This window comes from Ambystoma mexicanum, chromosome 3q, assembly GCF_040938575.1.
Source record: "Ambystoma mexicanum isolate Mex_15411 chromosome 3q, UKY_AmexF1_1, whole genome shotgun sequence".
Lineage (NCBI taxonomy): Eukaryota > Metazoa > Chordata > Amphibia > Caudata > Ambystomatidae > Ambystoma > Ambystoma mexicanum.
This window is the reverse complement of record NC_090926.1, coordinates 1,172,046,450-1,172,073,301: the sequence shown is the minus strand read 5'-3', so window position 1 is coordinate 1,172,073,301 and position 26,852 is coordinate 1,172,046,450. Positions and strand designations below refer to the sequence as shown.

The following is a 26,852-nucleotide window of genomic DNA, read 5'->3' as shown; positions in this document are numbered from 1 at the left end:
GGAGTTGGCAAGGGTTGTAGTAATCCCGCCGGTTTTTGATGGCTGGACTTCTGTCCTCCACAAACGTTGCATTCTGTCACGTATTTGCGCACATCCCGTAGCAGTGTAGGCCACCAAAAATGCCGAGCCACGTTCCGTTGGGTTTTGGCTACACCTGGATGACCCGCGGTAGTGGTATCATGGCACCATTGCATAACCTCCTTTCTGAGCTCTTCTGTGGGCAGGTATAATGCTTTAGCATAGTAGGGAAGTCCATTCACCAGAGAATGATGTAAACCCTTCCCACACCAATCTTGCAACTCTTGTGTAGTCATGGCTGTTTGTACATCTTCGAATATGTTAGGCCGTCCGACTACCCCGATAATTCGCGGAGGAGGCACAATAGGCTGATTTTCAATACATTCCTTATCGTCCGAATCAGGGTATCGCGACAAGATATCCGCTTTTTTGTTATCAGCTCCAGGCCGATAAGTAATAAAAAAATCATAATCAGCGAAGAATAATGCCCAACGTAGTTGGCGTGGACTAAGTGTCTTAGCTGTTTTGATGAACTGTAGATTCCGATGATCGGTAATCACAGTCACGGTATGATGAGCCCCTATGAGGTAATGTCTCCATTCCTCAAAGGCCGCCTTTACTGCTAGCAATTCCCGATCAGCTATGGTATAATTAGCTTCGGCAGGGAGTAATTTGCGGTAATAGTAAGCAACAGGATGGAGCATTCCTGTCTGCACTTCTCGTTGTGAAAGAACTGCACCGATGGCGTAGCTGGAGGCATCTGTCTCGACCACGAAGGGCTGAGCTAGATCGGGATGCTTTAGCACCGGGGCAGACGTGAAAGCCTTTTTCAACTGTTGAAAACCTAGTTCTGCGGCTTCGTTCCAAACATAAGAACGTCCTTTTTTTAGTAAGGAAGTAATGGGGGTCACCAATTCCGAGAAATTTCGGATAAACTGTCGGTAGAAGTTAGCGAAGCCTAGGAAGGATTGCACTTCCTTCACCGATTTCGTTGCTGGCCAGTCTAAGATTGCTTGTACTTTACGTTGATCCATTTGTACCCCAGACAGGGTCAAAAAATACCCCAGAAATTCCACCCTAGAACAGTGAAATTCACACTTCTCCAGTTTAGCGAACAAACCATGTTCTCGTAAACGTTGGAGTACTGCCTTGACATGTTTAACATGTTTGTGTTTGTCTTGTGAGTAAATTAAGATATCGTCGATGTATACCACCGCAAAGATATGTAGAAATTCACATAGCACTTCATCCAGGAAATGCTGGAAGGCAGCTGGGGCGTTGCACAGGCCGAACGGCATCACCTGATACTCGTACAGGCCAAACTTAGTCCGGAACGCTGTTTTCCATTCGTCCCCAGCCCGCACTCGTACCAGGTGATATGCCCCTCGAAGATCTAGTTTAGTGTATATGGTCGCCTTCCGCACTTGATCCAGTAAGTCTGGAATTAACGGTAATGGATACCGATTTTTGATGGTGATACGATAAATTCCGCGATAATCGATGCATGTTCTTAAGTCTCCGGTCTTCTTCGGTATGAAGAATAATGGCGAGGAGACTGGAGAATTAGAGTGTCTAATAAACCCGCTTCGTAGGTTAGTGTCTATACATTCCTTTAGATGTTTTGTCTCATCTTCCGTGAGCGCATATACCCTACTGCAGGGTAAGACTGCTCCTGGCTCTAGGTCAATTCGGCAATCAAATGGCCGATGAGGTGGCAGGGTTTCCGCCGCTTGTTTACTAAACACATCGGCATATTCTGCGTACTCGGCGGGTAAGGCACTCATGTCTGAGGGTTCCATTGAGGCTATAGATGGTTTCTTTTCGGATTGTAAGCACTGTGCGAGGCAGAATTCTGACAAAGCTCACCTTGTTTTCTGACCACACTATCTTGGGATTGTGTTTGTAAAACCAAGGAAGGCCCAAAATAATCCTGAATTGTGGTGCTGCAATCAAATCAAATTGGATGTCTTCCAGATGATTTTGCTGACAACCCAAGGTTACTACTTGTGTGCTTTGGATGACGGGTCCAGAACATAATGCGGTACCATCGACCGTCTTGACGGTTTCCGGAGTAGATTTACTACACAAAGGTAGCCCCAGCTTGTTAGCATACGTGACATCAACGAAATTGCCGGTGGCTCCTGAATCCAAAAACAATGTAACCGTAACCTCCTGGTCCAGGAAACCTAACACACCAGACAACGTGACATGCGGAGCATAATTGCTGAAACCAACTGCTGGGGCAATCTCCACGACCTGGCTCGACTGTACCACCCCTACTACTGGCGAGCCAAGGCGTTTCCCTGCGGCTTAGGTTTATTAGGGCAGTCTTTTACAAAGTGCCCCGGGGTACCACAGTACAGACATAGTCCTTCCTTGCGTCTACGCTCCCTCTCCTGTTTGGTGAGAGGACCGCGAACAGCTCCTATCTGCATTGGCTTGTCTCCTGTCACTCTCTCCACAGATGATGTGGGAGGACGAGAAGTCCCAAAACGGTCCAACCTAGCTATGGGACGCGGGTCCCCACTCTTCTTGTCTCCTTTCAGCTTGCCTATGATCCAGTCTTAATGCTAGATCAATCATTGACGGACAATCCTGGGGCTGTAGATCTACCTGGGCTATGAGATCTTTTAATTCATCACGTAACCCTAGGTAAAAGAGAGACATTTGCTTTTCTCTTGGCCACTCAGCTTCAGCGACCAACCTATTAAACTGTGTGACATAAGTCACCAGTTCCTTGCTACCTTGACGTAAGGTAAGCAATTCTCTGTCCCTACACGTGGCGGCTGCCTTCCGTTTGAAGATCTTGCCGAATTCCAGCTGGAATTCATCCCAGTCGTGCAACACTCCATCATCCCTATGCACTAAAGGGTTTGCCCAAGCTGCAGCGTCCCCAGTTAGATAAGAAATTACAAAAGCGGTCCGGGCTTGAATGGTTCGAAAGGCTGCTGGTTTCGTAAGGAAGTGCAGCTGGCATTGGGTCATGAAGGTCTGGTATTTCTGGGGGTCTCCCGCATACCTCTCAGGTGGAGCTAAGGGTACTACAGGTTCAGGAGTAACCTGGACTTGTACGGGCGTAGGGAGCGTAGGCTCCGTAGGGAGGGGGGCTGTTTGTGCAGCTAAACTGCGCACTTGCGTAGCTAACACAGCGTAATCCTGTCTGGTGGCAGCAAGCTCAGCCTGGAGGCCCTGTAAGACCTTGGTAAGCTCCTCCATGACAGACTGGTTCGCACCACTCGGTCGCCTGTTACACTTGGGCTTGTGCTTCTGTCAGGCTCCAACCTTCAAGTGCAGGAGTGGTACGAACCAACCACCCCCTCCGCGGTCTGGGTGCCTGCAAGTCACAGCTTACACAGACCTCCGAGACCCCGGCGGGGAAAGAGGGTTAGGGAATCGATGGTTGGACAGGAACTGGTTTTCAGGATAACCGGAACAAGGGTTAGGAGAGGGAAAGTGGACAGGACTGGGGGTGACAGGGTAAATACAAACTAACAATTAAACATGCATACCCAAACCTGCATATACATTACATGCCCACATTACAGACTGTCATCAATGAGGCAATTAGAGCAAAAGGACTTATCTCTGTTTTTGAGTGCTGGCCTCCTGCCTGCGCACTCTCGGGTCCGGTCTCCGGAGCAGATAAATGCTGCAAAGAGAGTTATGAGTTACTACCTTGTGAGTGTTTCCTCACACACACAACAGATACATCAGTGGGTAAGCAACATTTCTTCATGCACCCCCACTCATATCCAAGTTGCCACGTTCTAACTCGTATGCCCCCTTGAGTGGGTTTCACCCTGATATGCGGTTAGGCCACACGTGGCCCCGCAGTTCACGCTGATCCACGTGTTAATATGCACACGTAGAGTAAATAATAAACGTGCCGCTAGCCGCACGTGGCGCAGTGCGACTTCAGTACATGCCACGCCGTGTTCCCAGTTGCGGTTCCCTTAGCTAGTGCACATGGCTAATTATGCATGCAAATAATATGCACTGCTCGTGGGATCGCTGCGCTTCGGTGCAAGTCTTGCGCGGGTCTTAGCTTTGGATTAATGCTGCACTTATCTTTGCCGAACAAGGGGACTGATGAGTCTGGGCGGTGCCCCCTTGCGTGTGCCCCGCTTCGCGTGAGAGATTCCTGACTGTTCGCCCCTGAACGCAGCTTTGCTGCCCAAGCGCGGTTTTCCCAGCATGTGCTGCAGCTGCCCCCTGCGCTTGCGGTACTTATCTCGGGCGTGTGAGGGGCCCGGGTGATGGCTGGCTGGGGTGTGGCCCCTCGCGTGTGTCCCCTTCCTCGGAGCTGCAATAAACACGTCCTCTTCGTTCGGGAGTTCAAGCACAAGCCCCGTGCTAACGTGCGCGCGCATGCGTGGATGTGCTCCACCCAACGTGGGTGGGGTTTTGTAGTTTCCGGCCCAGTGCCTGCTGGGAAGTGGAGTTTGTAGGCCTTTGTTCCTGCAAAGAGGGCACAGAAGCCTTCTATAAGGCAATATCCGTTTGCGCTGGGGTTTTTTGTATTTGCCCATGTGTGGACCACGTCCACAACTCACTCCAGGCTCCCCTCTACACAATCCCAATGCCTGCACCCTGACAAAGATATTCTTTACCTCGAATTCAGGTTCTCCATCTAGGATGGGGTCAGGTGGTTTGGCAAGTCTTGTCCCGGGTTGAACTGGTTTCAGAAGTGAAACATGAAAGACAGGATGGATCCGCATATCGGAGGGTAATTCCGACTGGACGGCCACCAGGTTGATAATGGCCTTAATAGTGTAAGGTCCCAAATACCTAGGATTAAAAGTCTGAGTTCCTTTTAGAGGTATGTGTTTTGTAGCCAGCCAAACTTGATCCCCAATCTGATATCGTGGAGCATCGCTTCTATGTTGATCAGCATTTTTCTTATATTTTTCTTTCACTTGTTTCAAATGTTCTGTTGCCTCCTTAAAGGCTTGTGTAATAGTAGAGTGTAAATGACTAACTGCAGGCATTTCTAAGTGCTGAGGCGAATCGATTTCTGAGGTTCGAGGGTGATGTCCGTATATGGTATAGAAGGGGCTTTGTCCGGTTCCAGAATGTACGGAGTTATTGTATGCATATTCGGAAATCCATAAAATATCCTTCCAATTGCTTTCGGTCTGGTGCAGCATGCAACGTAGGTACTGTTCAAGGGTCTGGTTGGTCCTCTCCGTCTGACCATCGGTCTGGGGATGGTGACTGTTTGATAACCTCACGTCGATTCGCGCCAATTGACAACATTTCTTCCAAAATTGTGAAATGAATTGACTGCCTCGGTCAGAGACCTATACGGAAGGAAATCGGTATATTCGAACAATGTTTTCGAGGAACTCCTTGGCCAAAATTGAAGTGGAAGGTAATCCTTTTAAAGGAATAAAGTGGGCCATCTTGGAAAAAAGATCCACAATAACTAGGATGGTGTTTAAGCCATTACATGGAAAAGGCCAGCGGGTTTTTTCTTCTGGCTTTTGTTTTGGGCGCAAATGCCACAAGACATCACAAATGACTTTACGTCTTTTCGCCAAGTGGGCCACCAGAACGCTCTCTTAATTTTCGCTTCAGTTTTTGTGATACCTGGGTGCCCTGCCATAAGGGTGTCATGGTAATTGGAGAGGACTAGTTCTTGTATTTCCTTGTGTGGTAGAAATAGTCGTCCTTGATAGTAAGGTAGGTCATTGACGACTGAGTAGTCCGGGCCTTTCTTTACCCAGTCCTGCAGGGTTCGAAGAGTTGTTGGATTTTTGAATGAATATCTTCTAGTGTCTGTAGAGTAGTTATGCCAAGAATTCTTTGCTCGGGAATTATTGGCACCGGTTCCAGGTTTGCATATGCTTCTCCCATCCCTATTCGGGATAAGGCATCTGCTTTGCCATTTTTGCGGCCTGGTCGATAAGTGATCACGAAATCGAATTCGGCAAAGAACAATGCCCATCGAATTTGTCGTGATGATTGGGCTTTGATCAGTGATTGCGGCAATGGTATGCCTAGCACCAAGAAGGTAGTGCCGCCAAGCCTTAAAGGCGGATTTGATAGCTAATAGCTCTTTATCGGTAACCGCATAGTTTAACTCAGGTGCTGAGAACTTTCTGGACCAAAACGCTACTGGATCCTTCTAGGACAGGACAGCTCCCATGGCTAAACTGGATGCATCAGTTTCTACTATGTATGGAAGCTCAGGGCGTGGATGCTTTATGACAGGTGCTGATGTGAATTTCGCTTTCAGCTCTTGAAAGGCCTTTTCAGCCTCTTCGGTCCACAAGAAGCGTTTGTTTTTTTGCAAAAGTGCTGTGATGGGGTGTACAACATGGGAGAAGTCTGGAATGAATCTGCGGTAGAAATTAGCAAATCCGAGCATGCTTTGTACCCCTTTGACTGAACTGGGTGATTGCCACTTCAGAATTGCGTCCACCTTTCGAGAGTCCATTCTGACTCCCTTTGGAGTCAGGATAAATCCAAAAAATTCAACTTCCGTAGCATGAAAAACACATTTTTCCAATTTTGCATATAACTTGTGCTGGCGTAGTTTCTCAAGGACTGCACGCACATGCCTAACATGGTCTGATTCTGAGGAGGAGTACACTAGAATATCATCTATGTATACGACGACACAGATGTCAATGAGTTCACGAAGGACATCGTTCATAAAATACTGGAAGGCTGCTGGTGCATTGCACAACCCGAAGGGCATCACCTGATATTCGAATAATCCGTACTTGGTTCGAAAGGCAGTCTTCTATTCGTCGCCTTTCTTGACACGTACCAGATGATATGCCCCTCGGAGATCTAACTTAGTGTAGATACAAGCATCCTTTACTTGGTCTAGTAATTCGGGGATCAGAGGCAATGGGCATCTTTTTTTACCGTAATCTGATTTAATGCGCGGTAATCTATGCCAGTCTAAGGTCACCGTGCCAAAAAAGGAAGAAAAATAAAGCTAAGGATGCAGGAGACTTGGAAGGACAAATAAAGCCATTAGCAAGGTATTGGTCCAAGTATTGCCGTAGGTGAAGAGTTTCAGGTTCCGTGAGGGCCTAGATTCTACTGCATGGGGGTTGTGCACCGGGTAGGAGGTCGATTTGACAATCGTATGATCTGTGAGGAGGTAATGTACTGCCCTGTTCTTTTTGAAAAACATCCTGAAATTCTTGGTATTCCTCAGGTAACTGCACGATTGGGTTAACGACTGTAGCCAGGCCTTTGTTCAATGTTTTCTCCGGGTAACAGGTGTGTGCACAATCCGGGAAGGTTATTCTCTTCTCTCGCCATTCTATACAAGGATTGTGTTTCCAACCATGGCATCCCCAGTATTATCTGGAACTGTGGGGCTTTGATTAGATCAAACACAATAGTCTCTTGATGCCCATCTTGACTCAAACAGTGTCATCTCTGTAGTGGAATGAGTTACAGGCCCCAAAGCAATCTAAGTTACATCAAGTGTGGTGATGACATCCGAAATGGTCTTTTTGCAAAGAGGTAGATTCATCCTTGACACCAATTCGTGGTCCATATAGTTTCCTACGGCCCCGCTATCTATGTATGCCCTGCATGCATACGTGATGGCTGCCTGGGATCAAGTACGACCATTGGGATGATCAGATGCGAGGTCTGAGTGTCCTTCTATAAGCTTGGCAAGCGGACCTCTACGCTTGTCGGGCGTGGTCGTTTCCCGAATCAGGCTCTATGTGGCTTTTATCAGCAACTCCTACCACCTTCTTGGGTGGTTTTGTAGGGAAATCCCGTAGAAAATGTCCTGAGGTTCCACAGTACAGACACAACTTCATCTGTCGTCTTCTTTCTCTTTCCTTTTGAGTTAAGGGTCCTTTAACCCCCCCTCCCCGATCTGCATAGGTTCAGATGCATCTGTTCCTTTCGGGGCAACATTGGGTTTAACCAATACCCGATTCTCGAACTTAGCTCGATCAGTCTTTCGGTTCTGAAGTCAGTGGATAGCTGGACCACTAAGTCTATAAATTCTGTGCAATCCTGAGTTGGGTTCACAACTTGAGCCAAGACGTCTTTGAGTTCTCCCCGAAGTCCACAATGAAACAATGTAATTCGTTTTTCCTCCGGCCACCCGGTTTCCACCACCAACCTATTGAAGGTTGCAATATAGGTTAGCAGATGCTGGTTACCCTATCGTAAGGATAAGTTTGTTGTCCAGGGCTTGACCCTGTGAGTGTCCAGCAAATAGTTTTTCCATGCTCCTTTGAAAACCATGAAAATCCTGGAGAAGAGGATCATCCTGGTTGACTAACGGAATGGACCAATCCGCTGCGCTGCCACTAAGATATGACAATGCAAAGGCTACTTTGGCTTGGTCATTTGGAAAGGCTCCCGGTCTGCATAAAAAGTGCAAGTGGCATTGGTTCATAAACACGCCGAACCTTTTGAGGTCCCCAGCAAAGCGTTCGGGTGGAGCTAACAGAATATTTCCTGGTAAAACCACTTGCACAGGATGGCTTGATGAAACGGGGGTTGGGTTTCCCCCATATCCAGGTAGGGGCGTTTGCCCAGCTTGGTTTTGCAGTAGTTGCCTAGCCAGATCATAAGTGCGCTCCTTTGAGAAAATCAGTTCTCTCCTGAGGGCATTAGTCTCTTGGTGAGCGGCATGTACTTCCGCCCTAAGTTCCCCCAATAATTGGGCCAGTTGGTCGGTTTCCGAGGTTTCCATAACACCCGGGTGGGTATTTTTAGAAAGGATTCGTGTTCTGTTACGCTCACCTGGACCCCACAGGGGTGTCAATCGGACCCGGACAGCTGCGGGCTCCGTCAACGTGATGCGTAGTGCAAAGATGACTGTCTGGACTAGCCCGCCTAGTCTGGTCTGCTGGACCCGAAGAAGTATTTTCCTGCAAGTGGAGACAGGGATTAGCCACCTGTGGGTTTTAGTGATGGCCTCCCAACTCTTCTCGCTCTCCCCCACTAATCACCTCCGATATCCCCTTAGTAACCTCACCTTATGTTTGTAAAAGATGAGCTCTCCATCCTGTGTGTCTTGCAGGGGCGTGCAGATACGAGTTACTTCACTGGTTTGAAGGCGTTGGGAGAGTTCCGATAAGCATTGACTGATGTCCCAGGCGGGATTGGCAAGTAAATGTGCCTGATGTTCACTCTTGTCACCTTCCTTCCTTAAGTTGCAACTGAGTTCGTGAGAAGGTGGTCTCGTAGCTGCTGCTGGCGCTCAGGTAAGAGTCTGTGTTACCCAACGCTGTCCGGTAACTATTGCATGCGTTAACTTGTTGTTTTTCTCCCTCTTTACAGATGCGGCATATGAAGATATGGAGAATAATACAGCCGGTGGAAAATCAGGTAAGTCTATGGTGGTAAGAGGTATTTGTTGATTCCCTTGGCTAACCTTGTTATTCTTGTGCCCGTAGGTGCCGGAGTACGGCGAAGAAATGATGGAGACAGTGGCGGATAGAAAGATGCTGTGAGAACTGGTGAGTATGGCGCCGTGCTGGAGCTGGCGAAGCGACGCGTGCAGGACTGATGTACTTTCCAGGTCGGGAGATGAAATGGATCCGGAATCAGGTGAGGAATTTGAAATAAGTTCGTTTTCTAACCTTGTCCTTTTCTTCCTCTTTATTCTAGGAGCTCCGGATTCGAGGTGGGCGTGGCAGAAGACTGGATGCTGGCTGCAGGCACGGTGAGAGTCACGCTGCTGGATGCAGAATAACACGAAGCATGTGCTGCTGTTCGGGCGTGGTTTAAATAGCCTCCAAAGTAGTCCCAGGAGAGCAGTTCCCCAGGACCACACCCGAGTAAAAAATAGTCCCTGTAGTAAAATAGTCCCATCCAGGCCTCACGTTAGCTTGGATTTATTTGCAGCATGGTCTGCATGAGGTAAGTAATGTCTATGAGCCTGGCGCCTATGGACTGATTTTTATTATGAGCCTGGTGCCTACGGCGCCAGGACTGAACCCAGACAGCCCCTAGCTGGGGCTGCTGGGGTTTTTGTAAATGTCTGGATGCCTGCTCCCGGGGCTGATAGGCTTGATCCGGATGCCCGGGGGTAGGCATCATGACACACAAACTGTGTGCACACAACATTCATATGTACATTAACAATAACACATGGAAACAGTGGTGCTACGTCCATTGAGCAGACCAGACTTTAACACCCCCTGATACCTGAAATTTTAGGCTACATTGACTTGACCTAGCTGAACTATACAGCCATGGCCGAAAGGACCAGATTCACTGGAATGTCAGCAATTTGACTGATTTTTCCTTTCATTCAAAAGCAGAAACTATTGGTTAATGTAGTGAAGTGGGTGACCAAGTATAATTGGTTTAGATTTTTAAATGCCATCTATCTCCAAACTTGGATTCTGCACAGCACCTTATATGCCTACGTGCTGATTGATTTTTTTTTTACAAGATTCTGACAGATTATAATTAAGGTATGTTTTCCTGTGTGCAAATGGCTCCAAGCAGTGGAGTACAGAGCGGGAGAGTCAGAAGGGGGTGGTCAAGCTGCCCCTCCCCCCTAGGTCTTTTAAAAGCCAGAACGGGACATTTGTCATTGGGACACCTCTCCCGTTCAGCCGTCAAAGAGGGTGCCCAATGGCAAAAGTGTCCCGCTGGCAGGACAATGTGTATTGAGCAATTCCTGCTCAGCACGCTCATTGTTTTGGACGAAGGGCACCTTACCCTTTCCGAATGGTAGAGGTGTCCCGCTGCCAGAACAATGTCCCAAGGAACTCCGGACAGCGCAGGGTCCGCACATTGCTCTGTATTAACAGAGGATTAGAATGTGAGCCATTAGGCACTGACGGAAGGGAGAGGGTTACTATTAGCAGGGAATTTTGTCCCTTTAGAAATGTGAATGGGAGGGAGTGATCAGAAGTGAGAAGGGTGCATAATGCTGCAGGCTTTATGAAATAATGACTATGGCTTTAAAACCCAAGGAGGATTTGTTAGGCTCACAATAATCTGCATGATGCTATTGTGACTTTGCATGCAGAATGGGGAGAATGAAACTAAAGCCATACTCCCATTGCTCAACATAGTTCTATGATAATGTATATAGTGTATGGTTAGTTTACTATGAAAGGCTAGTTTATTATGTTATGTGGTTTGCTTCCAATGCATTGCTATAAATATTGATATGTTGTATTACATAAATAATAAGCACATGAAATGTAGAGCAAAACCTTAATAAATATCTATATCAACTAAGCCTGAAAGCATGGTCACTTAAATTGTCCACATCCCAGTTTCACCATTTAACCAAGTATGTGATCTTGAGCAAATGATTTAATCACATGGTACCTTATCTGCAGCTCTAAGTGATTCTGGTTCACTTCAAAGGTTATGTTAATGTATCATGCTATTATAATGGAAAAGCCTAATGACTATAGAGTTGCTCCTCATATAACAATAGTGCAATTGAGGTATTTTGCGCCACAATGTTATTTGTCACTTTGCTTATGGCAACTTATTCTAAAGTCACATCCATGGTGCCTCCAAGTATCAAAGACTGATGATGCGCCTTGCAATGTCCTTTTCTGTGAAGTCACTTCTGTTGGTGCAATCCATATGCTAATTAGGAAGTTTGCATGTGTTTTTCCTCAGAGGGCTTGGACAGAACTCCCCAACAAATATACACAAACACAATTAAAAAAAGGGTTTTTTTTGTAAAAAGTATCTCTGCTCTGCTTTCAAATGCCGCCCTGGCCACGTCTCATGTTACACCGACCTAACCTCTTCGCACTCATGCACCTCCAGACAGAAACCAGGAAGCTGAATGAGCTTCCTAGTTCCTGTGTGTCGCACGAACACAAAGCCGGAAAGCGATGCTCTGTGCCGCTGGCCCCACAGAAGTGCTGCTGTTAGCGTGACAGCACAGGCGCCAGGCCCTGCAGCACCCAGTTCAGCACCCTGGCTGCTGACTTTGCGTCAGGCCAGCCAGGGTGAGGAATTATGCCACGAAGGGCATCCCAGCCCTAAATGTGTTGCAGCACGGCGGCCAGGCATCTCTGCATCATGCAATGAGACGAGGCAAGCCTTGCTGAGCACCCCAGCTGGGCTCGTGCTGTCCAATGACATAATTGATGATTACAGCCCCCTGCCCTCCCTCCAAAAGATGGGGGGACAAAAAGGCATGCCACAGAAGTTGGGGGGGGACAAAACCCTCCGTCTCCCCTATAATTACGCCCATGGGTTACAGGGGGGGTGGGGGGTGGGGAAAAGTCCTCGGGTGGGGGTCCACGTGCACCCAGTTGATGGAGACTGCGGTCCTGCCACGAATGGGAGCTACAGCAAGCTCAGATATGTCTTTTCAGCATGTGGCGCATAGCCCAGATCGACCTGTTTGTGACGGCAGCGAACACGAAATGCCAGAAGTTCGCCAGCAGATTTCCCCAGCCGATAGCATGGGAGACGCATTCTCTTTCACGTGGGAAGGCCTCTTCCTTTATGCGGTCCCCCCTAATAGCACTGCTGTTACGTGTGATCCACATGCTCAAACGCTGCTGCAACAAGATGATTCTCATCGCCGTGGCCGCGACAAATCTGGTACACGGAACTGCTCCACATGGCGGTAGCACCAGCTCTCCGGTTGCCCCTCTTCTGGGCCTCCTGTCCAGGGAAGGGGGAATCCATCTTGCATCACTGAACCTCACGGCTTGGCTCCTGCAGCTCTAGGATTTGGACACTGACGTCCTGCTGGACTGCAGGAAGGTCTTGCAAAGGCGTCTTCTACGCTCCAGTGTTACAGCCACAAATGGAAGCGGTTCGTTCCTCTCCAGGTTTCAGCTCCACAACTTCTACCATACCTGCTATCGATGGCCAAGTCTGGTCTGGCGCAGGCATCCATCAGGGTACATTTGGCTGCCATTTCCCGATACACACAGACTCCAGGCAGAGCGTTGTTTCGGTCGCAAAGGTTAGTCAAGGAGTTCCTAAACAACCTCTTCGGAAGCGTTCGGCCTGTCAAAACTCCTACCCTGGCTTAGGAACTTAACATGGTGCTTACGAGGCTTTTTGGGGCCTTATTTCGAACCTTTGCACCAAGCTTCTCTGAAGTTTCTCTCATGGAAGACCGCTTTCCTGGTGGCCATCACGTCGGCCAGGTGGGTCGGCGGGATCCAGGCCTTATCCCGCAAACACCAATACATATCCTTCGATACTGCAAAGGTGGTGCCGAGAACAGATCATCCTTCATGCCAAAGGTTGCTTCTCAATTATACCTTAACAAACCTTTGCTTCCAGTCTTCTTTCCGAATCCTTCCTGACTCACTGAAAGGTTGCTGCATACGCTAGACATTGCTCGTGCCTTTATGTTCTATGTGGCACACACGCGAAGGCTTTCGGAAGACGTCTCAACTCTTAGTTAATTTTGGTCCAGTGAATCATGGAAAGGCTCAGTAGAAAGCCTCCATATCCAGGTGGCTCTCTGGCTGCATTGTGCACTGTCACTGTAAGGCCAACAGATTCCTTCCAGGCCTGCCGAGAGCCCACTCCATCAGAGCCATCGCTGCTACAATGGCGTTTCTCTCTGGGGTCCCCCTGCTGGACATTTGCAGGGCTGCTACGTGGAGGTTGACACACACTGTCACGAGATTCTACTGTGTCGACAGGGATTCCAGGGAGGAGTCCAGAGTCGGCAAGGCATTGCTGCGCAACCGGTTTTCTAGAGGCGAGTCAGTTCATGGTGTGTGTATTGCTCCTGTTGAGCCTTGTCACATCCTGTGGTTGGGTATATGTACTGAGCATGTGAATCCATGCCAGACCCCATGCCTGGGAAGAAACAAGTTACTTGCCTGTAACTCTTGTTCTCTAGCATGGATTCACATGGAACCCTCCCGCCTTCCCCGCTGAGGCTCTTCTGGGTTCATACTGGCATCTTGCATGCTTTGAATCTGAAGATGGCCCCCAGGGAAGGGGCTTATGGAGACAATCGTTATTGGGTGGGTGCAGTATGACCCATCTTACAGTGATTGGTTATGGTATACAGTGTTTTTAACAAATTCAATTACAAAGAATGCTGTAATAACAAAAATGTTATCACAAAAAATATAATTTTTTGTTTAAATTATGTGGGGTAAGGGGTTAACACAGATGGTGCGGGGGTGGGTGGGTTTAAAAGCATATTGAAACGGGGGGGGGGGCTTGGTCCCCCCCCAAATAAAAATTTTTAAAAAATGCATCCTTATACAATTTTTTTTTATTACGCCATTCTCTGTAATGTAATTTGTTGAAATCACATGTAACCATTGGTTACTGCTAGAAAGGCAGTTTTGAGTTTTTCTTAAAGCAAGACTGCTTTCTTTTTTGCTGAGGATTCCCAGTCTGACCGGGAATATACATGACAAAAACACAAGGTAGGCAGACCCTTAAACCCTAATTTCCTGGGCCAAATGAATTTTAATCCAACAGCAAGAGGGAAAGGAGAGGGTGAGTAAGTACACTTACATGATCAAGATATATCATTTAATAATTATATGTAGCCGCAAGTGGCTGGCTTCAACACATTCATGTTAAAAAACGCATGTTATGCACACATCAAATTAATCAGAGTACACAATGGGAGAAAAGAATGGTGTAAAGAGTGGTGAAAAAGTGCAAATGGCAAGCAAAGAAAAGCAAACTACACCAAGTATAGTGAACGCTGACCGAGAACCAGATAATAATGTGGCACTAAGCTGTTAAGTTTCTTTGTTCCCAGAAGAACCACCACTGGCAACACGCCACATCAACCCAATGTCCAGGAATAATCACAATTGCCTTGATGAAGACCCTCGAGTGGTCGGAAAATGTGTCGGCATCCACAGTGATAATAAAGACCTAATGGCATAAATCTATAATGATTGGATTACATCTCTCAACGTTCTATGATTGAGCAGAACATAGGAATTCTCCTAAAATCTATCGCCTATGTATAAAGCGCCAATATCGTAGGAATCCAACGCGCACATATTTAACACAAATATCCTATACTGTGCAATGGGGTTTACAGACAGGTGCTCCTCTTGAATCGGAGTCGAGTATATGGTTGCAAGTTCCATGTGAACCAATTTTTCCTAAACAGAAATACAGCCATACGTAGTGAAGTCCTATGTCTCTTTAATCCCCTTATGCTCTTGAGAATGGATTTTGGTGTTTTGCAAGGCTCTTCAGTTCATTCAGCTCCCTCAGTGCCCGAATAACCGATCCGACCCTTTCCCTTTTTGGGAAGTCTCGGGCAGTCTTTGGTCTCTTCTGGAGCGCAGGGGAGCTTCTCTGCTGCTCTGCGTTCTCATTACCGCTGCTCCGGATTCTCCCCCACGTCTCTGGTTGCCCACTTCCTTGTTCTTGATCTGCTTTCGCCAGTCTGACTTCCTTTCTCTCTGCCACTGGCCAGGTCCGCCACGCTTGGACCTCTGGGGTAGTCGCGACTGTGTCCTAGCTTCCAGTCATCGGGTCCCCTGCCACGGAAAAAGCGTCTTGTTCCCTGCTTCTCCACGGCTGAATTGACAAACCATTGAGTCCTTCTTTTCTTTTTATAGTTGGGAGTGGCCTCTTGACAACTGCACCACGTGTGTTGGTTCCATGGTGGGTTTTCGCCCGCTTGTTCCATCTTCTCGTTCTCAGTGATATTTTGTATTAAGCTTAGGTAAGTCTCCATATTCCTCATCCCAGTATTCTCAATGTTACCTTCTACTACACTGTAATGTATAGATTTATGGGGGCCCAGAGGGACATGCGTGGGGGGGATAAGGGGAGTGGGGCAACAAAGGGGTAAGTGAATACCACGTTCTCCCCAAGACTTTGTCACTAGTAGTCGCGTAGGTCCCAATCTTTGTACCTCAACCTCTCAGAAACCAGGCGTGAAGGTTGAGGGTCATGATTTCTGGGTGAAGAATGCAACCTTCCCCCAGCCCTTGGTGTAATGTCTACCAAGGGGGTGAGCGGTAAACAAACAGACCACCATGGAAACCTACATGGCAGGAGGACCAGCGAGAGCCGACACCAGTGCCACAGGCTCCACAATAGCACGGCCCGAACCTCCTGAAATGACAGCAGAATCAGGCAACTCGCAGATCCTAGAGGCCATCAAAATGCTCAAAACGACAATGGAAAGCAAAATAGATGTGGTGGCCATAGACTTTAATAAGGGTTGAATAAGATTTGAATGAGCGTTTTCATTCCCCATGAGATCAACCTGCTGAGTACCACCCCCAGAGGGAATGTCAGGTAACAGCCTCGCCTCCCTGGCTCAATTGGAAGGTGCTTCCCCCATGGAAGCAGTGCCAATACTCTGGGATTCTTCAACAACCACATTTTTATGGTTGAAAATCAAACCGCTCAGGCTTCCAGTCCTCACAGATGGCATTCTTTCATATGCCCCTGAGCCCACAAAATGTGAGCACCACCCTTCTAAGGGTCAGGGTTAATCAACCAAGCGATTTATTCATCCCCGATGCATCATATTTTATACTTGGCTCCAATGGAAGCCAAATGCAACATTACATTTTCTTTCCTTCTCATTTTTATTGAATTGCATTCATAGTGTGGGAAAGTAAAGGGCAAAAAATGCATGTCTGTAGATGGGAGTGTTTTGTATTATATAGTATATTTGAGTTTTACTTGCAGGTGTTGTTAAGACCTGATCAATAGTATAGTTTTATACTTGTTTGCTGCTTCATTACTTTGCTGTCTGTTACTGTCTTAAGTGTCCTTGTTAGGGAGAATTCTCTCTTTAGGCTGGATTTCCTAAGCTAGTGAGTCCCCCAGCAGCTTTGCTGGATTTCTGGAGTTTGTTTTTTTTCTCCTGCCAAGAGTGAGACTCTTTTTCTCCCACTCTTGGACATGATTTATGGTGTTCCTTTGACTGTGTATGTGTTTTATGGGCTATGTGGTCCTTTACCTCATAGGGTCTCATGTGTTTTTACTATGTGTGTTACACAGCACCCTCCGTGCAGTGACACAGGGGTGTCATAGTGACACCCCACCATAGACTCCATACCCTGGGACTGACTACTGTCTCCCAGGGCATGTAAAGTCACCTTTGGCTTTACTAGTCCCAAATTATTAACAGAAACCGTTACAAACCATAATATTGTGGACGTACTGGTCGGGGCAATTCGATTGCCCCGGGGTCTGTTAGTCGAGGGGGCACGTCTCCATCCCCCCTGATCGAGTTTTAGCTGGTGGCAGTGGATACTACTTTTTATATTCGACCGCGAATATATCCCTATGGGATTTTCCCATTGTTCGAGGCTACCAACTTTTAATTATTTAATTCTCATAGCCTCGAACATACCGCCGGTTTATTTAATTAATATTAATTCGCCGGTTGGTATTTTTTTTGCCAGGACTCCATTCTAAAATGGCGTTTGTGTTCTCTTCTGTGACTCCAACCCAAGTCGAGCCCTTTGTTCCACTTTTTGGCGGGCTTCTCTACAAAAGCCTCCAAAAGTGGTGCCACTCTGTCTGGGTACCACAGGGGGTGTGGAAGGGAGTTTAGCTTGGTAACTCAAGTCGCACTCTTGTGTGATTGGCCCAAGCGGTGAGCCGTAAGGCTCACCACTTAGCATATTTGATTGACAGCTAGGCTGAGTGAATGGGGGTGTGCTGCATAAAAGCAGGGCTTTGGGGGCTGGAACTTCAGAAGTCGCCACAGGACCTGAGAATCCGACGAGGGAGAAGCTGAGTCGACCTACCACGACAACACCACCGGTGGAGCCCTGCGGAACCGACTCACCACTTCCCGATGACAGAGAAGATCTCCCGGCAGGAGAGGCTTCTTCCCCTGACTGGTGGGCACAACCAGTTTACCTTCTTTTCCTCGCATCCCAGGACGTCTTGTGGTCGAATTGCCCGTGCCAAGCACCCCGGCAACCGGATAGCCACTTACCACTGGACCGCGAATCAAAGGACCGCTCCTTTTACCTGAGAACTCCGCGGCTGGTTTCTTCCCTGGCAGTGCAACGGACTCCTGTCTTCCTCCCCGACGAGATCCTCTCTTCCCCCGGACGAAGCACTGACTTGCATCCGCTGCCAGGAACAACTGCCCCCGCTGGAGTATTCTCACCACTTTAAGGTACCGTGTCCGCCAGGCCTCCCTTTCTAAAGGTTGCTACAAGGTAATAACAATCCCTTAACCTTCTGGACTGGGCTGGCCGCCTTGACCATCTAACTGGTCCCTTTCTTCGGTCCAACTCTTTTTGAACCTTTTCAAGACTTTTGTGCACTGCAACTGTGTGACCTTGGACACATTTCGTTCTGATCCTCTTAAAGTGGATCCGGCCTTCTGAACTCTAACTTCACGGTTTTACTTTTCATTCCTCTCTTGTTGTGTTCTCGTGAAAGTGTTGGGATCTGTTTCAATTTATATCTGCTTTTCTCTCCCTATTTAAAACGAATTATTAGAGTGCCATCTGCATTAAGCACTCACCGCTGTCTGAAAATAAGTGAGGCTTTACTTAAGAATTGTCTAATATTCTTTTAAGGGAGTGTATATCTTTTAGTGACCGTGTTTTTGAACTGCTTAACATTAGTGCTTGTGTGTTTTACTAGATGTGGTTTTAAATAATTATATCTCTTTTACACCAAGCTCTGGTCAGTGTTTACTTGTTCTACTATGTTCTTTTGACCTATTGTGAATACTCTGTATACTGCCTAACTCTTCTTGAGGGAAGTCTGACTGCTTGGACACAGCTACCAAGTGAATCTGTGTGGTACAGACTGCTACCAAGTGGGTTTACTGCCAAACACCCGTAGTCCTAAATCTTTTGCAGTGGTCCCAGAGGGAACTGCACAGGTTTCTGCCTAACAGTCCTTGCACAACAGCCGCTGATCACCTGAAGTCTGCCTATGTTACCTTGTGAGAGTTTAGCGAATCCACGGGTCTAACCTTGTTCACCAACTAGGTTATGTCCCAGGTCTGGTTCTGAAAATCCCTCCTAAGTGTTTTATTCTGTTATGTCAAAATGAGTGCTGCAAATGACACTATATCTTAACTGTAATAGGAACACATATTTTGGGGATTGCCAGAGAAACCGCAAACTCCCCCGAAGTCACTCTGACATGGGTTGGATACGTGCATTCAAACCAACTCCACTGCAGTATTTATGCATCATTACTTTCATATTTCACCAGCTGTCACTAATTTATCTGTGAACAATGGCACTGCACTGGTGCATAGTTGTGTAATTTAAGTAATTAAGCCGTTCATAGGCCATCCCAGATTGAGTGTTGGATTTTCCTGGATGGTCAAAGAAAATTGAATCTTTTGAAAAGCTCAACTCTGGGAAATCATTTTTACAGGTGGGTAACTTTCTCCTTTCGGGAGGTTCGCACTAGAAAATCCATATTTCATTCAGATGTTTAAGAAGTGGTGCATGATATTAATATCAGCTTTTCTTTTGCAGTCTGCCACGTCATTAAACAAGGCCGGTGCACCTTAGTGACGACCCTGCAGATGTTTAAAATACTGGCCTTAAATGCGCTCATCCTAGCTTACAGTCAAAGTGTTCTCTATCTGGAAGGCGTCAAGTTCAGTGATTTTCAAGCAACACTTCAAGGTCTCTTATTAGCTGGATGCTTTCTTTTCATCTCCAGATCCAGGGTAAAGTAAAATCATAAAATAACAATATAATATTTTAGTAATGCATAACACTGAACTCATTTAATTTTTTAAGAATAACTCCTAACCAGTTTATTTGCATTTTCATGCATGCATGTCAACTCTCTGGTTTAATGTCTAATTAATGATCGGCCATGGGTGGTTGACAGGTCTTGCTGTTGGGAACTATTTCTCTTTTGGCAACTTTCCCACCATGGTTCTATGACCCCCCCAACCCCCCTCAAACATTTCAATTTTGTTTTTGAACTTATCCTGACATTTTGCATGGAAGTGAAGCCTTAGGCTTCACTCTTCTGGCCTTTTGCTCTTTATCAGTGGGGAAACTGAGCAGTCCTTTAGATTATCAATAGTGGGAAACGGTTTCCCTTTTTGCATTTTACTTTTTGTAACTCTTAACATTGCACACAGCAGATTTCGATGCATTGCAGTGGGGATGCATATGGATCACCCTAGCTTTTTACACTTGGGATTTTTTGTTAATGTTATATATGCCTAAAGACAAGCTGGTGGCAACAGATACATTTTTAGAATTTTTTCTAGTGTGCACTCCTAAACATGGCTAGTGCCCTAAAATGCTTGTGCCACGAGATTTTCGAGTGGGCCTTGACCATATTGTAGGTTGGCCTTTTTCTGCCTTGCCAGGTCAGGAAATACCATGCAAGGTCATGCATTTGACATGGAAAGCTAAAGCTTTTGCGGGCCCGTGATGTGTGTGTGTGTGTGTGTCTGTCTGTCTGTCTGTCTGTCTGTCTGTCTGTCTGTCTGTCTCAGGAAGCAGGTGGAACTGTCTGGTCTCACTTCGCATCTGTGGTGCCTTTAAGTCTGGGTGTGTGGCATGAGTGCAACCAGTAAATGTCCTAGATTGGACAACTACCGGCTGTTTGAATGGTGCAGATCCTTGCCATTGGTGGGCTTGGACTTGCTTCCAGGCTGGATAATTGGATCCGCGTTGGCACCACGAAACCTGTGTAGAAGAACAGCTGTTTGAAGATCCGAAGAAGACTCCTGAAGAGGCCTGGCATCCCTTCCTACGTTTCACTAGGTGAAGCCCTGTTGGGCTACCTGATCTGCAAAGGCCCTGTTACAACCTGTGGACTAGTGGGACCAACTAGTCTCGACACCTTCTCGAGGATCCAAATGTCCTGAGCCCTTGGAAATGTCTCTGGACAAATCATTGGATTGACCAGCTCTCCAGTGGGCTCCCTCACCAGAAGCGTTGCTGTTCTGCGTTTGCAGCTGCAACTTCGCTGGTCGCCAACATGTGGCAGAAGTCTCCTTCCTGCTGATTCTCAGCCTCAGAAGATCCTGTTCTGCAAGGTCTTCTTTAACCGGTATTGGAAGAATGCCTGCTGTTGTCGGTGGCCGTCGCAGGAACTCTCCTTCCTCCATCCTGTGAAGTGTCCTCAAGAGGGCTTCATCGATGCTTATCCATCTCAAAGGGTTGCACTCTGCTCATGGACCAGCCCGGAAGAATCCTTGCACATATGGCTTCTGGGCACCTTGCACTGTAACCAAAGGCCGGAAATCCAACCTCCAGTGACCCCTCCCAGTCGACCCATCCAGTCCTCTGGGAAAATCGGAGTCGGGAGTCGGGCATTAGTCCACTCAAAGAATTTGTCTCCCCCAGTCCTCCATAAGAGAACATTGAGAACAAGTCTCTTTGTATCCTTCAATTCCACTGCTTGTTGGCCATTGCACCTGAGCAGTAAAACCTGAAAGATAAGAACACATTTTTACTTACCAGCAAATGTGTTGCATCTCTTCTCTTGAGCAATCACCAACGCAAATACTTTACCTGCATCAGATAGACTCATTGTGACTTTTGGGCATAAAGACCCCACTCTTCATACGGATTGGACTTCTGAAGCTAGGGGAAGTGACTTGGTGTCATCTGACTGCATCACTTGACTTGCCTATTGTTGATTTTAAGTCCCTGAATGCATTTAAGAACCTCTGATGACTGTATATATGTTTATAATTGGGGGGGTATTCTTTCGTTTTTCAGTGTGTTTAAGGCCTAGAATAAGTATTATTATTTTTGTATACATTACTGTCTAAATGGAATTATTGTGAGCTTCACTTTGTGGACTCACTGTGGACCACTGAGCCCACTCAAACTCTCCAGAGAATAGCTTTACTGCTCTCTAGTGCTACCTTGACTGGGTTTTGGCTAAGTTTTGAGTTCCCCTGTAACTTGTGTGGCCTCCTAAAATCTGTCGTCCAGGCCAGATTCTAGAAATCCATCTTCACAAGTTGGTGCTCAGCAGGAAGGTCTTTGGTACCCCATTGTTTCCCACTGGTGTAGTCTTGTAATCTATTTACACAGAACACTGTGATCTGATGTTAGTGGTGATGCAAATGTTTGGTTTAAAGGCTGATATTCTACAGAAATTTAGATCACTAGGAATCTAGGATTGTTCCTTTTGCCCTTAAGTAGTGATGCAGTAGGTGCTGGGACAGGTACCAGCATTAGCAATGGGTTTACAGTTACTGCCACTATGGAAAATGCAAACAAAGAGGCGTCTTCTCATATCTCCATGTCAACCTCTGAAGCTGAGGCCTTGTTTCAAAGAGAGAAACTCAGACTCTGAGAAAGTGAATAAGAGTTTCACTTGGCTACGCTGGAGCATGATAGAATGGAGAAACAAACACAGGGACCACCAGTTGAGTTAGGCAGCCTAGATGGGTCTCAATTCTCCTCCAGAGGTTCTGTTACTGGTTCAGGGCCCTATTCTCGTCCAGGATCTCCTAAGCATCTGTTGCGTATGTATGATGAGACAAATTATATGATTGGTTGGCTGACAGCTTTTGCAAATGCAATAGAGGTACAGGAAATAGGCGAGCCTGATAAAAATTGCTTGGTTGTTCAGCAGACTTCCCCATTATCGCTGCAGTGCTGTCATGGAAAAGGCGGACATGGCACCCATTATCGCTGCAGTGCTGTCATGGAAAAGGCGGACATGGCACCGTGGATTCCTCATCAACCTCCCTACCTGCCCCTCTTGGAGCAGCGGGTACACCTTTGTTCTGTGGTCCATCAGCATCAGAGTGCTAGGGAAAAAGGGTAGAACGGAGGTCATAGGGCGTGTTGCCTCTATATATACTGAGCCTGACGTTCTGTCCAGCTTGTACAAGCATCAGGCGGAACTGACCAAGAGCTGTGCTGCGACCCTTGGTGGCAGAAAACAGCTTCGGAAGAGCAGCTGGCACTGGGAGACGGATTCCTCATCTATGATAACTATCAGAACATTACCGAGAGGTAAATAATTAGTTCTTCTAATGCACCCATTACTTCTGGCATTGCAGGCTTTCACTACAAAGGGATCAAAAGAAGGGGTGAACAGGAGTGTGAGGAGAAAAGATGGTATTACACAATTGAAATAAGCTGCAGAGAAGGTGACTTTGAGAATGTGGCCATTCGTCCTACACAAAGTTGTCAGATTCTCACCCCTGGGGTAGGGCTGGGCAACATGGACCTAAAGTGATTTCTCAATTTGTTGGGGCTTAATGGCGATATATATATACATGATTATGTTCAGATTGTGGATTAAATGCTTAGTTGTAAGCCACCAGTTACTTGTGAGATGTCACAAACACCTTTATATATGACATTGATCAAAATAAAATGAAAAAACAGGTTTCCTCTTAGAGAATACACAGTGGTATATGTAATAATGTCTGTGTGTATATGTGTGTGTATATATATATATATATATCTTATCAGTATAGCCCTCCTGTATTGATTTTGAAAATATATAGATAAATCGCCAAAACATGATCTATTGCCTAGCCCTACCCTGTGGCCAGGGCAGTGAGCTGGATGTGTCAATGTAGTCACCAGCATCCTTGTAGGCTCCCTAGGCTCCAAGCTGAACTGCTTCAGCAGAAAGCATTAGACTGACCACTTACAAGTTCATTGTTGGGAGGGAACCCAGAGCAAAGGTTAGCAGAGCTTTCATTGGAGGTACTGAGACATGGAGCCTAAGACATCTGAGGAAGTGGGAAGGACAATAGAACATCAACAGACTCGAACATATGGGCTTTATTTGGTACATTCCTGACAGGATTGATCAGATGTAAGGTGCTGTGGAGGAGAAGCAGCTACATTGGACCCTGATGCCTGTGGTATACCTTGCTGTTGCTCCTGCAACGCATCCAGCCTCCCCCCCCTCCTGTCATAGAGAGGGGGGGTAGACAAGTTACCCAGTTGTGCCTCAAAAAAGATTTGAAAATTGTTTCCCTTCAACCATAGTTAGCTTAGGGACAGCAGACTACCGGCTCCTTTATATTCAGAAGTGGCCCTGCTCGTCTATTTGCATGTGTATATTGAGCCATCAGTAGGCAGTGGACCCTTCTGCATGACTCTGCCGCCACTGTTGGACAATAAGACACAGATGCTAATTGAGCAGCTGCATTGTGGGTTAGACCTCTGACTCTTTACATTAATATAATTCCGCATCATTGTGCAGCCAATCCTATTTCCGGTCCCATCCTTTATTTACAGAAGTCCAAATGTAAACTCCCACTCCAACCCTGTACTAGGCCTAGGATGATGGTCCTATGTGGAATGGATCATTTATTCTAATCCTAGCTCAAATTCAACTTTGCAGACTTTTTCTAACCATGGACCTTTGCCAACAACCTATTTAAAGCGCTAAGCCTGTCCCACACATGTATTAGAACCCTCATTAGCCTTGCCTTATGGTACTTCAAATGTGCAGGATCCTGTGGTCTATAGGAAACTGTGTTCCAACATGTCCAGGAGGAGAGTATTGAAATGGCACATTAACATTGCTGGAAAAGTTTCGTCGTGCGTCACCACGTTTTCTCAGTGCAAAAACGATCACGTCATGAAGTTTTGGGTCAAGTTTATTTCTTAGGGCGAGTAGATAAACTAAGTTACTCAACCAGCAGGTATTGCATCATTTTAAAGATATGTCAATGCCTGGTTAACCTAACTACACCCAGGTTAAAAAACCAGACATAGGGGGAGATCATTTAGTATTGGATCTGAAATTCTTGAACAATTTCCCCACAACTTTAAAAGCCGGATATGCTCTTGAGGTTGAAAAGAAATGTGACAATCTGGCCCCATGAAAAGATCTTACTCAGCTGTGCCCTTGTACATTAACCGAATAATCTTTCGCCTCCCCATCCTACATGCCTCCTATACTTGATTCTACTTCACTGATTTATCACTAGGATTCACTCCATGAGCGCATTTAGACGTTACCCCCTGTCCTGGGGGTGGGAAGTCCTGCTCAGTCCTGTTTCTTTGACAGGCTCCCATTTGGAAGCCCGCCCGGAGCCTCCAGTGTGCCTGGGAGGGCTGGAAGGGCACTGAAACTCCTCAGGTCTTCGTCCTCCAGTGTGTCTACTTCGATTGAGTTCTAGCTGTGTGCCTCGCTTTCCCCTTGGGACAGCCACCACCCAAGGTTTGAATGTTGAATGTATGCAGATTGGCACGGTTCCAGCATAAAAGGCGAGGGTCTTGATGCTGAAGCCGGAGTCGACCACTGGAAGAAACATTCTTAAGGACGTTGTCTGCAGGTGCCTCCAGAGACCGGCAAGCTGACTGGGTGACCGCTGCAGCTCCAGCCCTTTCTGCTGTGTGACGGGGAAGATCCACACTGCACGACTTCCTCCCTTGGACTGGTGGGCCTAAACCGTCTTGAGACAATGCTGTTTGAGCCATGGAAGTGCTGCGACCTTCCAGTACTGCAATAACCGATTACCTTGGGACCTCTGGCAGTGCATTGTCGTGTTTAGCGCAGTTCCGACTGCAAACCTGTGAGCATCTTTCTGGGCCTACAGAGACTACATCCCGATCATAGACAGTTGCCAAGTGACAACCATCACAATTCCAAAGCCTGTGTCGAGTCTCCTCAAACAAGTGCAGCGAAGATGGTCGTCTGAGCTGACCTGTGACCGGTCTGACTGTCTACTCCCACCAAATTCTTCATCCAGCAGCCAAGGACAGATACCCGAACCAGAGCTGCGGTTTTACCTTGGGGACAGGACCCACCGGTGACATTGCTCTTCATAGAAGGTACTGTCTAACTCCTGGGGACTTAGGTAAGCAGTTTTTTTATTGCTGTTCGCTCCTTCAGTCACATTGAGGTGGACGACCAAACCATGTTCTCACAGGCCTAAAGCCAAACGTCCTAGAAACTGAAATCCTTCAGGTGGCCTACCTAGTCCCCCTGAACCGTTTGAATCAAATTCTATTACTTGTTACGAAAACACTTCTTCTGCTAGTTGACCACTTGGACAGCATCTGCCTTCCTTTGTCCCCCAGTGTCTCCATTTGACTTTTTGATACACATCTCCCAGATAGGGCTGGACTTCTAAAGAAGAGGCTTTTCTAAAGTTGCTAACCTACCAGTATTGCTATTTAAGTAAATGTTGGTTGGTGAATGATTTGCTAACCTAAAGCTACTCTTATACTTGCCTGTAATTCGTCTAAGGTCTGCTACTGAAATGGAGTATTGCAACATCAAATATCTAGTCTGTATATATATCTGTGTGACCTACATTGACTTACCTGAACTGTCTTGATTTTAACATACTTGTTTATCACATCTAGTATAGTGTGTAAGTGTTTCTTTGACCATATGTGTGCTCAAAGGTCTTTGTACTCAACTACAGCCCTTCTCCCTCCTAGACTAAACCTGGCGGGCTGCCTATTGCTGCCAAGCCTTTTGGGTAGTTCAGGACAAACCTAATTGGAGCCCTGTACTCCTAAGAGTGAGTCTTCTATAGTCCTACCATAGGTGGACTTTAGTAAAACTCTCTAACGGGCATTCCATTCTTTCTATCCCTTGCATGTACGCCACATTTTTCTATTGTACCAGATGAGTGCTTTGTGTGAATAATTTTCAGGTTGAGCCTAAGGTTTCTTAGGAAGTAAGAAACATGTAATATACAGGGTTTGTCTAAACTATTTGTTTTAGAGCAATTTGGCACATTAAGCAGCATTAAGTCCTCTGAGAAAGTGGTGTTATGTGAATAAGGTGTAGTTTGAGCCACCATGAACCATTGAACATTCCAGATATGCTAGGAAGTTAGAAACATGTAAGGTGTAAACGTTTCTTGGTACATTTATCTGTTTTGACACAATGTCACACATTACGTGTTTTTCACATTAAGCGTTTTAGAATGTCCCTAATGAAAGATCTAAACACATACATTACATGGATATGTATTTATTAGGTTGAGAATTGTTTTCTATTGTGTCTGAGCACAT

General features: G+C 46.6%; 1 protein-coding gene across 1 annotated transcript in view; it reads left to right on the top strand.

Moving 5' to 3' along the window:
- Positions 1 to 26,852, top strand: part of ATP13A1 (ATPase 13A1) — a 547,512-nt gene that overhangs the window by 447,460 nt on the left and 73,200 nt on the right. The window contains exon 22 of the mRNA XM_069604021.1: positions 19,392 to 19,588. Coding sequence (XP_069460122.1) covers positions 19,392 to 19,588 — 197 coding nt within the window. The remainder of the gene's footprint in view (positions 1 to 19,391; positions 19,589 to 26,852) is intronic.